The 16,335-nt window shown below is 42.5% G+C and overlaps 1 protein-coding gene across 2 annotated transcripts; it reads right to left on the bottom strand.

Moving 5' to 3' along the window:
• Nucleotides 1-28: 28 nt before the first annotated feature.
• Nucleotides 29-15,201, bottom strand: LOC106588477 (adenylyl cyclase-associated protein 1). 2 transcript variants are annotated; one of them, XM_082969961.1, is made up of 13 exons: nucleotides 15,183-15,201; nucleotides 6,984-7,091; nucleotides 6,642-6,742; nucleotides 6,425-6,502; nucleotides 5,945-6,088; nucleotides 5,473-5,558; nucleotides 5,069-5,174; nucleotides 4,416-4,593; nucleotides 3,866-4,041; nucleotides 1,946-2,069; nucleotides 1,781-1,863; nucleotides 1,353-1,496; nucleotides 29-1,232 (listed from the first exon to the last, which is right to left on the bottom strand). In XM_082969961.1, exons 2-13 carry the CDS (start codon nucleotides 7,087-7,089, stop codon nucleotides 1,149-1,151), a joined length of 1,410 nt encoding a protein of 469 aa, XP_082826087.1. In that variant the 5' UTR covers nucleotides 7,090-7,091; nucleotides 15,183-15,201; the 3' UTR covers nucleotides 29-1,148. The 2 variants fall into 2 exon arrangements, with proteins under 2 accessions (XP_082826087.1, XP_014033034.1); XM_014177559.3 differs by lacking the exon at nucleotides 15,183-15,201 and adding an exon at nucleotides 14,208-14,495.
• Nucleotides 15,202-16,335: the final 1,134 nt, after the last annotated feature.

Below are 16,335 nucleotides of genomic sequence, written 5' to 3'. Positions count from 1 at the left end.
GATCACACAATCAGACTCAAGACTGACATATATTGCAATTTTTGTTTAATGTCTTCCTCCAGTACTAATGAGCAAAATTTTGATTCTTGACCCAAATGAAATAAACTCCACATCAGAGCATGACAGCTACAAGAACAGGATAACCACAGGTTGTAGTAGAGACAGATGAGTGGATAGGTGGGTTGATGGCGACAGTGGGGTTAAGACAACTAGCATTAAAAAAAGCAATGTTTATACAGATCATTACAGCAGATAATCCAAAAATCATTCCGAGATCAAGGCAACCCCAAACTTAACCATTAATGATCAAACAGTATTTTGACGTCTTGTCGCTAAAACCACTTCTAATTTGTGTCAAAGTCAAGTCACACTTCCACATCATTCTCTCTTTGCCCCCATATTGTCTGAATAATATGGAATGTTCATTTTCAATGCTAAAGGGAATGTGTCTTGGAGGTTGAGCAAGGAATTAACATTTTTTTCTCTTTATATTTCATCTTTCAATATTTTTTTCAACACCATTTTGCTTCAGTGTTATGATAAAAAAAGACAGTGATCCTGCACGTAACTTATTTTACCTATTTAAGAGTGATGACACAAATGTTATATTTAGTCAATCTCTATGAATGTTAGCATTGTCGACTGTAAAGAGGGGTTGGTTGTACATGTGCTTCACGGCTAAATTGCATAAATGGAACTGAAACCTTGGACCCCTGAACACATGCCTCCCCCTGACCAGAGGGGAAATCCAATTAACGATTGGTTTAAGGAAACATTGGCTGATGTTTAGTGTTTAACCACAGGTGTGATAAAAGCTTTGCTCCCTCGCGCTCGCTATTACATTTATCATTAGCAGGAAATCAAAAATCAACCTGGTTGTTGGCAAACCCATTTGAATACGCTCACTGGTCATGAGGATAACCGAATCGAATAACAAGCCGCTCCCTGCAATTGGCTGAAGGAATGCTCCAGATAAAGCAAGCAGTCCTCTCATTGGCTGAAGGAAGAAACCGCTAAAGCTTTGATTGGCAGATTGGAAAAATATGGGTGCGGTTGAGATCTCAGTCTACTTTGTGGTTTGGTTAGCTGGTCGGTCGATCAGTCAGGTAGGCATTTGCAAAGGGGAGGCTGTTTCGAGTGCTGCGCCTCTATCCAGCGATCTCTGTACAAGTGGTGACAAGCTTCTTTCCATCCCAGACAGTCTTGAACTGCTCAGGAACAGGGATCTCAGTCTGAGAAACAAAGGAGAAATGGTAGTTTATCATCACTTTTCCACATCACATGTATTACCATGTTGTTCCATAATTGCCTTTAATGCCAATTAGACAAGATTCCCCCATAGATGTACTTACATAGTCTCCGTCTTTACCAGGTACCAGCACGTTCATCTCTGAGCTCTTGGCGCTGACGATCTCACACTCCAGCGAATCTTTGCTCAGGTACACGTGGCAACCGTCAGTCTTGTTGATGGAGATGGTGGGAACCTTGCCCAAGACCTGAACACACCAGAGGGTTAAGTGTGATTCTACTATGATTAAATAAATCTGTTGTGTACTGTGCAGAGATAAAACAGCCATAAAAGTTTAGAAAACATGCAAAGTAATCTGTCAAATGTCACACCCACAATCAAATTGGAGACTTTTAATATGTAAATGACAATCGGACAAAAGCTGATATGATCCGTTGTCACAGTTGTGTGATATCGCCATGTTCATTGGCTGAATGACCAGCTCCTTTCACAGTGTCCATTTTCTCATTAATGGAGATTAGAAATACACACCTGGACCTTGACGTCCCTGCAGTTGATAACCTCTACAATGCCCACGACGTCGTCAAAGACCAGACCCAGTTTCTTACAGTTGTCTACAAGAGAGGAACCCTATTAACAAATGCCCTTCGTTGACCTTTGACTTTAAAATGTGTCCACACACGGGTACGTCCTTACCTAAAGTGATGGAGTTTATCTTGCCCTTGATCTGCAGGGTGCTGTTGTTACACTTGAAGGCGTAGACCACCTGCTTGAGCTCTGTGTCACTGATCACCATGCCCTGGACACCCTCTTGGTTCTCCTATTTGTCATTACACAGAGGAAGAGGTTAGGGGTTAGAGAGGAAATACACTCCACTCCTGAAAATGCAATGGCTCGGGACTGTAGTGCTCAGTGCATGACGAAACCCGTGCATTCAGCTCAGGGGCAAACCAACAGCCCACGTATCTGAAATGCTCCCTTCGTGAGTTCACTGTAGTGGAAACTCTGCTTATATAGTAGATTCTTTCATGGTAAACCAAGTAAGTGGTTTATAAATATTTGTACATATAAAGCCTTCAACATTTTCCCATGAAGCAACAAGTAAACAAAGCCAATATTTATGGTTGCACACCAAAAGGAGTCATGCACACCACTGTTTGGAAACACTGCTGCGTTACATGTGTTGGGAAACACAGCTAGATCCTTACAGTAACTGTCCAGTGTTTCCAGATTTCTATGAAAAATGACCATAGGTCTTCCTTCCAAACAGTGGTAATTAATGCATGTTAAAAAGCAGCTTCTCTGTGTTGGAATGTTGTGGGCGTACCCCAACAACAGAATGGTGTGGGCTTAAAACGGTCATTAAAAATATGAACGTGAATACACCGCTGATTGGCCAGCTCATCCTCCATGAGGAAATAGCATGCATTTTGTGTTTTTTATTTTTGTAAGTGTTTTTCTCCAATTTATGCTTTGACCACAAATACGAGTATAGAATGAGTCAACAACATTATTTGAGTTTGAATTAACAGAATATGAACTTTTAAAAGTGCGATTTTCACTGGACAGTTACTTTAATTTAAGGATCTGACCCCAATTTTCGCCTAAAATGACATACCCAAATCTAACTGCCTGTAGCTCAACACCTGAAGCAAGGATATCCATATTCTTGGTACAATTTGAAAGGAAACACTTTGAAGTTTATGGAAACGTGAAAGGAATGTAGTAGAATATAACACAATAGATCTGGTAAAAGGTAATACAAAGAAAAAAATCAACCGTTCTTTTGTATTTTTTTGTAGCATCATCTTTGAAATGAAAGAGAAAGGCCATAATGTATTATTCCAGCCAAGGCACACATTTGATTTTGTCCACTAGATGGCAGCAGTGTATGTGCAAAGTTTAAGACTGATCCAATGAACCATTGCATACCTGTTCAAAATGTTGTATCAAGACTGCCCAAATGTGCCTAATTGGTTTATTAATACATTTTCAAGTTCATAATTGTGCACTCTCCTCAAACAATAGCATGGTATTTTTTCACTGTAATAGCTACTGTAAATTAGACAGTGCAGTTAGATTAACAAGAATTTAAGCTCTCTGCCCATATCAGATATGTCTATGTCCTGGGCCATTTTGTTTTGTTACTTACAACCTCATGCTAATCACATTAGCCTACGGTAGCTCAACCGTCCCGTGCGGGGGGAAGGAACATCGATCCCGTAGAGGTTAAGGGCCTCTGGAGAGAGAGAACATTGCCCATAGGAACCTTTTTCCCATAGGAGGAACTGACCGTCAGAGAAGCAGATGTGGTGCACTGACGAAGCGTTCTGGGCCAGTTTGTCAGACTGTCTTTGTTTCACCCTGGCTGTACGGTCGAAACCCCCGTCACTGAAGCTACACTGTCTCTCTAATCCGAACTGCCTCAACTCCCAGCCTTACATCTGAAACCAAATATAGACATTCAATCTCCATCTCCATCTCTACCATATCAATTTAAATGTTGTTTGTTTTGCTTTTTATGTGCTTTGAGATTTTTTTCTGCAATGAAAAGCGCTATACAAGTTAAATTATTGTATACCAGTGTAAACGACTTGACAAGGACCAATATCTCACCACTTTCCACTTTTTGCCGTCAAGCTCCAGAACGGGGGGCAGCTTGCGAGAGGGGGCGGCGGTGGCCTCTGTCTTGGGGGAGCTGAAGTGCTTGGGTCCTGTGTGCACCGGACCGGTCTGGGTCCTCAGGTTGGGGTTCTTGTGAGTCATTTGGTCTTTGGGCACGTGCTTCAGGCCTAGGGACAAAAAGTAAAGGTAGGAAGGAGAAGGGAACACAAATATTGACTTTTTGTCATTTACCAGACGCTATTATCCAGAGTAACGTACAGTAAGCGCAAATATACTGTAAGATGGGTGAGACATGGTGCTACTGTCCTCGTAGACAAGGAGAAATGCCTTTACATAATGGAAGACTCTGTATAATGAATGAAGGAGTTGGGGTTCATTTGCTTCTCACATTGTATTATTTTCTTGATCCTTTATTTAACCAAGTAAGTAACATTGAGATCGACATCTTTTTCAAGTGAGCCCTGTATGTTTCAAAGTACTTCTTAATCAATTGAGCGTCTGATTCTTGAGAACTTTTGCTGATGCATTATTCGACATGTACCCTTGGTGATGTCAGCTCCCTTGTTGAGGGAGGCGAAGAGGGCGTTACGGGTGTCGGGCCCCTGGTCTCCACCACCGCCAGACGACCCGCTGAAGTCCATGGGAGGGGGAGGAGGGCCGGGGGGAGGAGGAGGAGCGCCACCGGCAGGGGGAGCTGCAGAGGCCGAGGCTACTGGACCCTGGGATGGACCAAAAAAAAGACAGCACATTGGTTATACACACGCCTAGACATGGTCATTTCCTGCTCTTAACAACTGGGTCTAATTCAATAAGGTGCAATGTTTGGAACTGTGCAGAATGGAACGGCTGACAAGAAACCAACACATTGGTGATTTTACCATCCGCCCTCTCTATCACACAAACAGAGAACTGTGCCGACAGACAAGTCAAACAGAGCCCAGTCTGACAATTCCATACTCCGCGTGACAGATCTTCATATATGTTAGATAAACAGAATTAGAAGGTTTCTATTTGGATCCGTTCCGCCTTCATAAACACGCCCATGTCATTACTTCACTCGTATGGTAACGGTTAGGATCACCTTTCCCTACCCCCGGCACTAAGTCTGTTGTTTATGAGCAGCCGATAACGTGTATCCCTCCTGTAGTGACATGAGAAGTAAAGAGAGAGCGAGAGTAGGGTAAAATGACTCACGCTCTTGCTCCAGGCCAGTCCGGTAGTGTGGTGCTGTTTGATGTAGTTCTGCAGCTCAGTCCAGATAGACAGGTAGGCCTTAACCCAGTCCACATGCTTCTGGTCCCTGAGGAGTAGGACACAAGGCAATTTAGCTTCGCACAACAGGAGGGAGACCAAAAGGATGAAGAAAACATACAGTATTCAACTATGAGATTAAAACCAAAACTTATTTTGGTTTTAATTTAGCAGACGCTCTTATCCAGAGTGACTTACGGGCGCAATTAGGATTAAGTGCCTTGCTCAAGGGCACAGCGACAGATTCTTCACCTACTGGTCCAACGCTCTTAACCGCTAAGCTACCTGCCACCCACTTGGCAGTCAGAAAAAGGTTAAAAGGACAACAAACAGCAGATGGTCCTTACTTCTCCTTGTAGTCCTTGAGCACACGGTTGGTGTAGAACTGGGCAGCATCCTGCATCTCCTTCACATAGGGACCTGGCTTAGGAGCCTGGAAGAGCAAGAACATCGCAGGAGATTTATTGCTCTTCAAACAGCCTGTGTGGACACAGCTCGTGCGATGGCTTACAATGGTTTTTAGATGCGTGCATTGCATCCACTGGCATACCAAAGTCTAGGTTTAACTTTGTTCATGATTGATCAGACTAAAATGCAGCAGTTCTCATTCATATTCATTACTCAAAATGATCATCAGAATTCCAGAGTTTCAACACTGATGCACTGTTGCTAAAGGGACTGTTTCAATTTCACTGCCAAACAACCGTCTCAGACTTCTACAGAATGAAAGAGGTGCTTGTTTCCGGCAATCACACACACACACACACACACACACACACACACACACACCTGGTGACAATGCCAAGGTCCTCCACTCACCATGGCGACCCAGCCGAGGGCAGGCACACTTTCGCTGACGGCCGAGAGGTGGTTGAAGAGGGGCGAGGAGCGGTTCTGCTCGCGGAACGTCTGCACCTGCTGGATCACTTTGGAGACGGGGTCCAGGAGAGCAGTCAAGGATGCCTATAGAGGGATAATAACCATGGCTTAAATCGTAACATCCTAGAGATGCAAATAAAGGAATGTATTTACACCTGACGACAAAATATAAATCACCAACCAGGGTGGAATAACGGGGAATTAATTACTTCGAATAATACATGTGGCAAGAGAATGTAGGAAAACCATGTCATTGGAATCAGTTGACCCAATTGCTACACTGCTGATTCAATACCAATATATCCGTTAATGAGACAACTACAGTAAATACACTGTTGAGTTTATGTAAATAATGACATTCTGTTGGAAACTATGTCATGTCCAGGGTCAAGGTGATTGCTGATGGGTGAACCAACTCACATCAGAGGGCTTCTGGGAGCAGGAGGAGGTGACCAGGAGCTGTCTCTGACATGAGAACGCCTGCTTCATCATGTCCGCCTGAGAGGGGGAGAGACAGAAAGGGATGAGAAAAGGTCCAGGTTTGGTTAACTGAATCATACACATCCACCAATAAGCATGACATGAGATCTGAGGAACATTACTCGCCAACTTTTCCCTCTAGTGCAATTCAACTTACATGCTTCTGGACGTCGCCCCCTATCTGCTGGCTGAGGGTCATGTACTGGCCAACAGAGCCCGTGATGATGGCATCATAGGCCTCAACGTAAGCTGCCAAGGCTGCAAGGAATGGGTGGCAACGGGCAGAGATACCAATGTTTAGACGATGTGTTTGTTCTGCTTGTGAGTCATGTTTTAATTTTACCTCCATTATCAAAGACAAAACAAACGATGACAACTGGTACAGTGGAAGTTTCTTTAGCATTATTAGGACCTGGACTCGCAATTCAGTCTCAGTCCATGATTTCTCGCATCCGTGTTTCCGTGAAAAGGGTTACAATATGAAATATCCTAAGTTTACCTCCAGAGCCTCCAGCAGAGCCACCGCCACCTCCACCGCCCGACACTGCCTCCAAACGACTCACAGCCACCTCCAGCCGCTGCACCAGACTTGCCAACGCCGCCATTCCTGGGGACAGACGACACATCAGCTGATGGGTTCAGTGGTCACTGCTTGTTTACTATAAAAGCATCACACAAGCGGTCGTTGACAGCAAGTGGTTTTGACTGCAGAAGTCTGAATCATTTCGGCATTTAAAGTTGTTCATTAAGTTGTGCATTAGTAGGCCTACTTGTCTCGGTATGTTAGTCTGTCTTTTGTCATTCCGTTACTCATACATTGTCTATAAAAAATAAAAAAGGCAGCCTTCTGCTTTTTTTGGCAATAAAAATCAGAGATCGTGGCCATAGATACAACTGGATAGAGAACAACCAAAGGGGGGAAGACAAGTTCGAACTTTAACCAAACTAGTGGTTAAATAATGAGGACTGGAATGGGGTTGGGGGACAAGACCTCCTGAGTACAGGTATGCAGGGAATAATACTGGCCTTCCCTCCCTGTCATTCCCATTATGCAACCTTCATTGTGGCCTGTTGTCCCACTCGTCTTCAATGACTGTGCGAAGTTGCTGGATATTGGGGGAAACTGGAACATGCTATCGTACACGTCGATCCCGAGCATCCCAAACATGCTCAATGGGTGACATGTCTGGTGAGTACGGAGGCCATGGAAGTGGGACATTTTCAGCTTCCAGGAATTGTATAGATCCTTGCAACACAGGCCGTGCATTATCATGCTGAAACATGAGGTGATGGCAGCGGATGAATGGCACGACAATGGCCCTTAGGCTCTCGTCACTATCTCTGTGCATCCAAATTAAATAGTGTTTATTGTCTGTAGCTTATACCATAACCCCCCCCCATGGGGCTCTCTGTTCACAAAGTTGAAATCAGCAAACCGCTTGCCCAGATGGCTTCATACACATGGTCTGAGATTGTGAGGCCGGTTCAACGTACTCTCAATTTCTCTGAAACGACGTTGGAGGCGGCTTATGGTAGAGAAATGAACACTAACCTGTCTGGCAACAGTACTGGAGGACATTCATACAGTCAGTATGCGAATTGTACACTCCCTCAAAACTTGAGACATCTGTGGCATTGTGTTGTGTGACAAAACTGCACATTTTAGAGTGGCCTTTTATTGTCCCCAGCACAAGGTGCACCTGTGTAATGATCATGCTGTTTAATCAGCTTCTTGATATGTCACCTGTCAGGTGGATGGATTATCTTGGCAAAGGAAACATGTTCACTAACAGGGATGTAAACAAATTTGTGCACAATATTTGAGAGAAATCAGCTTTTTGTACATATGGAACATTTCTTGGATCTTTTATTTCAGCTCATGAAACATGGGACCAACACTTTACATGTTGCATTTATATTTTTCTTCTGTGTACTCTATATATACCTGAACCATGTCTAGGCTAATTGAATACAGCTAAATCTATACTCAACAGTCCTCTGTGTTGACAAAGTGGGAAGTGATAAGTGTTGATAGAGCTTCTCTACTGTTGTGAAATGCCCTTGCAGGAGTGCAGACACACCCTATAGGCTGACATTGTGTAATAGAAACCGGATACCCTGTTCATCGGAGTGACTGTCTCAGGTACTGTCAGCTGAGTGGAAACACAGTCTTCATCCCATTAATGACAATGGATCCATGTCGCTCTATTCTCCTGGGATAATACCCTCACCGTTCACTTTCCCAGAGCAAAGCATTGCTTGTGACATTGGGCAGGGTATGCAAAACGCTACCAAATTATTCATTGGCTCTTGATTTGGTTAGAGATAAACATTTGTGTTCTGTATAGTGTACAGATGATCACTCATGAACTGCATTTTCTGTATTAACTGACTGTATACAGTGCATTCGGAAAGTATTCTGACCCCTTTTGTTATGTTACAGCCTTATTCTAAAATAGATTCAAATGGTTTTTTTCCCACCCTCATCAATTTACACGCAATACTCCATAATGAAAAAGTGAAAACAGTTTTTCAGAAATGTTTGCACATTTAAAAATAAAAACTGAAATACCTTATTTATATACACTACCGGTCAAAAGTTTAGGGTCACTTAGAAATGGCTGTTTTTTGAAAGAAAAGCAACTTTTGTCCATTAAAATAACATTAAATTGATCAGAAATACAGTGTAGACATTGTTAATGTTGTAAATGACTATTATAGCTGGAAATGGCAGATTTTTTATGGATTATCTACATAGGTGTACAGAGGCCTATTATCAGCAACCCTCACTCCTGTGTTCCAAGGGCACGTTGTGTCAGCTAATCCAAGTTTATCATTTTAAAAAGGCTAATTGATCATTAGAAAACCCTTTTGCAATTATGTTAGCACAGCTGGAAACTGTTGTTCTGATTAAAGAAGCAATAAAAAAAACTGGCCTTCTTTAGGCTCGTTGAGTATCTGGAGCATCAGCATTTGTGGGTTTGATTACAGGTTCAAAATGGCTAGAAACAAAGAACTTTCTTCTGAAACACGTCAGTTTCTGGCCATTTTGAGCCTGTAATCAAACCCACAAATGCTGATGCGCCAGATACTCAACTAGTCTAAAGGCCAGTTTTATTGCTTCTTTAATCAGAACAGTTTCCAGCTGTGCTAACAATAAAATAAAAAGGTTTTCTAATGATCAATTAGCCTTTTAAAATGATAAACTTGGATTAGCTGACACAACGTGCCATTGGAACACAGGAGTGAGGGTTGCTGATAATAGGCCTCTGTACACCTATGTAGATAATCCATAAAAAATATGTCTACACTGTATTTCTAATCAATTTCATGTCATTTTAAATGGACAAAAAACTAGACATTTCTGTGATTTTGAGAGAAAAGCTAAGTGACACCAAACTTTTGAACAGTAGTGTAAGTATTCAGACCCTTTGCTATGAGACTACAAATTGAGCTCAGGTGCATCCTGTTTCCATTGATCTTCCTTGAGATGTTTCTAAAACTTGATTGGAGTCCACCTGTGGTAAATTCAATGGATTGGACATGATTTGGAAAGGCACCCACCTGTCTATATAAGGTCCCACAGTTGACAGTGCATGTAGAGCGCCGAGACAGGATTGTGTCGAGGCACAGATCTGGAGAAGGGTACCAAAAAATGTCTGCAGCATTTTTATTTAACTTGAATTGAAGTCCCCAAGAACACAGTGGCCTCCCATCATTCTTAAATGGAATAAGTTTGGAACCACCAAGACTCTTCCTAGAGCTGGCCGCCCAGCCAAACTGAGCAATCTGGGGAGAAGGGCCTTGGTCAGGGAACTGACCAAGAACCCGATGGTTACTGACAGAGCTCCTCTGTGGAGCTGGGAGAACCTTCCAGAAGGATAACCATCTCTGCAGCACTCCACCAACCAGGCATTTATGGTAGAGTGGCCAGATGGAAACCACTCCTCAGTAAAAAGGCACATAACCACCCACTTGGAGTATGCCAAAAAGCACATTAAATATTTCCAGACCATAAGAAACATGATTCTCTGGTCTGATGAAACCAAGATTGAACTCTTTGGCCTAAATGCCAAGCGTCACATCTGGAGGAAACCTGGCACCATCCCTACGGTGAAGCATGTTGGAGGCAGCAACATGTTGTGGGGATGTTTTTCAGCTGCAGGGACTGGGAGACTAGTCAGGATCGAGGGAAAGATGAACGGAGCAGAGTGCAGAGAGATCCTTGATGAAAACCTGCTCCAGAGCACTCAGGACCTCAGACTGGGGTGAAGGTTCAGCTTCCAACAGGACAACGACCCTATACTCAGTGGCTTCGGGACAAGTCTCTGAATGTCGTGGAGTGGCCCAGCCAGAGCCCGAACCCGATAAAACATTTCTGGAGACATGAAAATAGCTGTGTAGTGATGCTCCCCATCCAACCTGACAGATCTTGAGAGGATCTGCAGAGAAGAATGGGAGAAAATAGGTGTTGACAAATACAGGTGTGCCAAGCTTGTAGCGTCATACCCAAGAAGACGCAAGGCTGTAATCGCTTCAACAAAGTACTGAGTAAAGGTTCTGAATACTTAGGTAAAATGTAAAAACATTTTTTTATACATTTGCAAACATTTCTAAAAACTTGTTTTTGCTTCGTCATTATGGGGTATTGTGTGTAGATTGAGGAAAAACACAATTTAATCAATTTTAGAATGCTGTAACGTAAATGTGGAAAGTCAAGGGGTCTGAATACTTTCTGAATGCACTGTATATTATTTGTCCATCTTTGAATGTGTTATGTACAGGGGCGGAAATCCCGAGGGGGACACGACCCCCCCATCCTGGGAAAAATATGATTTGTCCCCCCCAATATATCACTGAAACATAACTATGTAATTTAAATAATATTAATAATACGCAATGAAAGCAATTGTGCTGATTATAGACACTTAATAGCGCGTTTTTAAGTTTCAAAAGATTGCAACCCCCCCCACCCTTTGCCTCACAATGGTTTGATCCACTGCCAGTTCCTTAGTTGGCAAGCTAACAGAGGGGTCGTATCTACTGTCTGAAAGGCACTCAACGAACGTAACTGACGTGAGGTTAATCCAGTCAATCGCGCACACACTAGCTGAATATGCAGAGCTAGCGCGCAAATATTAACTATTAAGCTAGCTAGTACCTATTCCATTTATGTGGCCTCGTCAAAGATGGAATCTTTGCTATCGTCAATTTATTCCAAGATCAGCATGCAGATGATGTAAGTTAGTGCTTCAAAGTCCCTGTGATAAGGTTAGCGATAAACTGAAGTCCAAACTGAACAGAACTACACTCTCTTCTACCATTGTCTTAAATATATTTAATGGTCTCGTTGCAAAAGCAAAATTGTCGCAAGGGAACTTTTATTTATTTATTTTATTTAACCCGGGTAGCAAAGATTATAGCAAACACCACTGAAACGGAATTGGTGCTCACTAGCTTTGCAAATTCAGCTATTGTTGGAAGCCAGCCAATATGAAACAAACTATTAAAATTACAAAAGGTTGCAGCATATGTTGTGTAAATGGTGAACTCATACAGCTGTCAACTCTTGTCATTTTAATCTGTTTCACATTTGCTAGCTACCTTTTAGATCGAAGCACAAATAGAATGATAAAAGATAAGATGATAGAAGCCCATCTCCTACAGTAAATAACCTACACACTGTGTGTGTGTGTAGCCAGCCAGCCAGCCAGCCGCCAGGTAGAAAAATGGCAGAAAAATAAAAGACGGACATCAGAGTATTTTTCAGTACACCAAAACGCAAAGTAAAAACCCTAGTAGCCTAATATCTCAAAGACTAGTTGATAAAATGTTCATAAGAAAGAAATGAAATTCTAATGGAAATGTTTCACAATGATGTCATTGGGCAGAGCAGGCAACAGATGGCACACAGACAGCAGAGTTGGGGACAGATATGCAGGGACAGACTGGCAGAGACAGGGAGTCTCAGGTAAGTTTGTTGAGTCTTTGTTTGGCAACATTATGAAAGGTTCTCAATTTTTTTGACTTGTAAAATAGGAACATAATTGGAAAATGCCATGGATACCCCCACTCTCAACTTAAACTGGTGACTGAACTAAGATTTGTTAAAGGCAATGGTATTGCTGTTGTGATTAGTTGTGTAGTTTTGGGTACCGGTAGTTAGGAGTACGGCAAACACCTTATTTCTTTGGTTCCTCAATATACATTTACCATATTACAATGTAGGCTATGTGTTACAGCACTACTTTTGGTGTCCCCCTCAGGAATTGCTCTTGAGAAAATTTTATGTAATTGTCCCCTCCAAAGTTGATATCAGATTTTCGCCCCTGGTTATGTATGCAGAACCGCAACCGAACTTTCCCCATGGGCATAATAAAGTAATCTTATTTTGTCAAATTTGGTATCAGTGCAAACCCTTGACCTAAATGTATGGGCTAGGCCTGTGCTTGTAAAATAGGCTCTTCAAGGGCTGGTGGACCCAGAGACCAACTTTTATTTTACTTCCGTGCAATGACTCAACCTAGACCTGCTGCGGTTAAAGCAGGGCGAGTCAATTTGTGTTGCTTATATGGACAGTTAGGAAACAGTGCTTAAAGTGCACATGGAAAGTAGGAAGAAATCTTCTAATTGCGCACTGCAGCTACGGACGGTTGGAAGTCCTCCAAGTGATGAGCACCTGGAAACTAGCCTGTCCAGGGAAAATAAATATAGTTTTTCTAAAACTGCAGGTTTCAAGCGCGTTCTATTATTCAAGAGACCATTAGCAATAACACATTGTTTCACTTTTCAGCATAGATATCAGACCCTGTGAATGAGGGATTTTAGTATGTTACACAATATTCTCCAACACACTCGGGGTAGACGTGCGTTCAGACATATTAGGGAGAAGGAGTTTAGGCGCAGTCTGTCTGCGGTGTGTTCTGGTCAAGGATAAAAAAAATTAAAACGTATTTTCTGCTTTAGTAATTAGAAAATTATGGCAAATATACGCCGGCGTCTTGCGCCTACCGGTATCCAGTCATACACACCGTTTGAGCTAGACAATGTTCCATCAAGCTATCATGGCTAGCTAGCTAGCGAAGCACCGCTAATCTTCACAAACCGATGATAATGAGATTGGGAGTCGGCCGACTCCCAATCTAGCCTATGCTAGGTAGCTAGCTGGAAACAATGACATCGCTAACGTTAGCTGTGGCGTATTCATTACGCAGATTCTGTTGCAAAACCTTAATTAAAAGGAAGCGAACGAAACGGAATTTGAAACCTGAATTTGTCCAATAGAAACTCTCGCTTTACTCTTTGGTTCTTAAACGGTAACGTAAACGGTTTCCGTAATGTACACATACAACACCCTGTTTTGACAGGAAGAGTATGGGTTGGTTAACAACAACTAACGATTTAGCTAGTCAGCTCGATCCCCTCCCTCTGTGTTTCGACATTCCTGTATTTTAATGCATACCCCTCCCTTGTAGTGTTGCACACTAGTCTGCGAAAATAAATAACTACACATTTGGGTTGAGTCGTTTTAACATACTTAAATGCATAACACTATTCCAATAATGAATAATGTCTAACTAATACAATTTGACATCAAGCCAGCAATCATAACGATCATTTCTGAACGATTCCTTCATGCAATGAGGTCGGCGGCGCATTATGACATGGACTATTATGCACCTAAAACAATTTACGGAGGAATAACATAAAGCAGCATCCTTACCTGCTAAATTGGACAAGCACTGATTAGGTCTTTAAATCACGGTCAATTGTCTGTAGGAGCTAGCAGACTTCGTGCTCTGCCTATTCTTCCAGTATAAAACAGACCGTACAGTATGAAAGATGGGCTAAAACTGCTTCTCCAATAGAAATCCCCGATCACGCTTGTAGGCGATGTCATGGCGACGTTGGCTAGCTAAGCTCATGCGTAGAAACACTTCATCGGGTCTAACGGTCGTCTCTTGTTAAACTGCGCATGTGCAATCAAAGGCACTCCTTCGATATAAAGTAATTCTTTACGAAAATTAAAACGTGTCAGTTTGACACTTTCACACGGTTGGAGTAATAACATGTTTAACTACTTAAGACATTGGCTCGAATCGAAGTTGTGCTTTTAGATTTCGAGAAAATTAACAACTGAGGAAGAATTGTTCCCTTCTCTCATTGACTTCTCAAACCCTCAACCCCGACCTGCTCTGTTTGGTCTGTAACGCAAGCGTTCCCGAAAGTCTCTCGATGTTGCGCCTCTGGGTTTAGAAACTCTGTGGAATGATTGTGGACGTTCCCAGCTGTCACCGCGCGGATTTTATTCGCGCAACAATTCCTTTCCCTTATAAAGAGAACAGAGAGAGTGCAGATACATGAAATAGAACACTAAAACATTATTCCTCATCTTCTGAAATATAAATGTTATCCCACTCTCTGGTCTCAATTGCAATTAATCGGTCATTGTTCGAAACACATTATGGCCCCATCACTGTTATAAAATGTCATAAATTCGCCCTGGCTATCTACTCCGATTAAGAGCACCCTCGTTTGAGTGTGCCAAAGGGCAGAGTAACTGATGAATGTTAAAACGCTCAACACCCGTTGAATATGGCCGGTGTCAGTAAACGTCGGCAAAAAAAAGCATAATAAATTGTTGACAGCAGCACAGTTACAGTCACCAAAGCTCTGGATAACATGAAAATAGCCTAACCAGCTCTGCTAGGGCTAGTGTCTGGAAGTAGCTAGCCAACGTTAATTAGCCAGTTAGCTTGGGTGCTTGACTGCCGTTCAGGTCAGAACGCTCGGATCAACCCTACTCCTCCGACAGAGCGTCCAGTGTACTCTCTGAATTTACCAACGGACAATCTGACAACACCCTGAATTTACGAACGCGCTGAGCGCACTCTTACACTCCAGATATATCCCTGTATATCAGCATCTGATAGTAGGGTAGGCCTACTGACGTGACTTCTACACTCACTAACCCTCAGCCTCTCAACAATTCAAGTCAGCACAATTTTGAGCCAGTTTTGACTACCTATGTAATGGAGGTGGTTCAGTCAACCACACTGGCATGATGAGTGATCTTACTAGTGACACCTAAATGCTTGCGTTAGCTCCGCGGCCCAAAGCAATGTCTAGGCTTTATATCAGTGGGATAACAGTATTGTGGTGTACAGAGTTCAAACCTAGATAGTCACATTGGTGCATTGACCGGGATTCAGTCAATTTATGCAGCCTATCACGGGTCAATGTGGAGAGGAGGCCTGCAGTGTGACGCCCAACCATTAACTTGAAGAGGTCAGGTCTAAACTCAGAAGGCATCAAGATAATCAGCTTCATTTTCAAATGTTTTTTTATTGGCCAACAGTCTTGTTGAACCCAGGTTCAAACCCAGACACCAGCATATAGATCCCCACTGCCCTTCTCACCTTAGGCAGCCATAACAACCTGTAAATATATTTGATCAGTATCACTGCCAGTCACGTGAGTGAATGACTGCCATCAATGAACTGATTTTCTTGCTGTTAGTAGTTCCACAGGTTGCAATAAATGGGTTAATAAACATCATTGGTTGCAAGTAGTCTCTTAAATCAAAACAAGTCAAATGAAATAGTTGAACTCAGCGTTCCCCCCTAATTCTTGTCTGAACACATCTCTTGTGTAGCCGTTTCAGGTTAGGGGATAACAAGACACACCAATCCAACTGAAACAATGGCAGTGTTTAAAAGTACTAGAGGCAGACTGGCTGATCTATAAATCACCTTGCATCCAAATAACAGTGATCAGAGACTGTAGAATTGATACTTTCAAGCACCAATTTTGTTGTTAGCCCACCCACTCAAAATCTCTAATGGGAGATA

Source organism: Salmo salar, chromosome 27 (assembly GCF_965601325.2).
Source record: "Salmo salar chromosome 27, fSalSal1, whole genome shotgun sequence".
Taxonomy (NCBI): domain Eukaryota; kingdom Metazoa; phylum Chordata; class Actinopteri; order Salmoniformes; family Salmonidae; genus Salmo; species Salmo salar.
The sequence above is the reverse complement of the archived record's forward strand: the minus strand, read 5'-3'. Positions and strand labels throughout refer to the sequence as shown.

Bases quoted from the DNA above. Each gene is read 5' to 3' on its own strand.
- LOC106588477 (XM_082969961.1), bottom strand. From the start codon at position 7,089: ATGGCGGCGTTGGCAAGTCTGGTGCAGCGGCTGGAGGTGGCTGTGAGT. The intron at 6,743-6,983 runs GTAAACTTAGGA...CATTCCTTGCAG, and splicing joins CTCTGCTGGAGGCTCTGGAG to CCTTGGCAGCTTACGTTGAG. The intron at 5,175-5,472 runs GTAAGGACCATC...CCTACTCCTCAG, and splicing joins CTCAAGGACTACAAGGAGAA to GGACCAGAAGCATGTGGACT.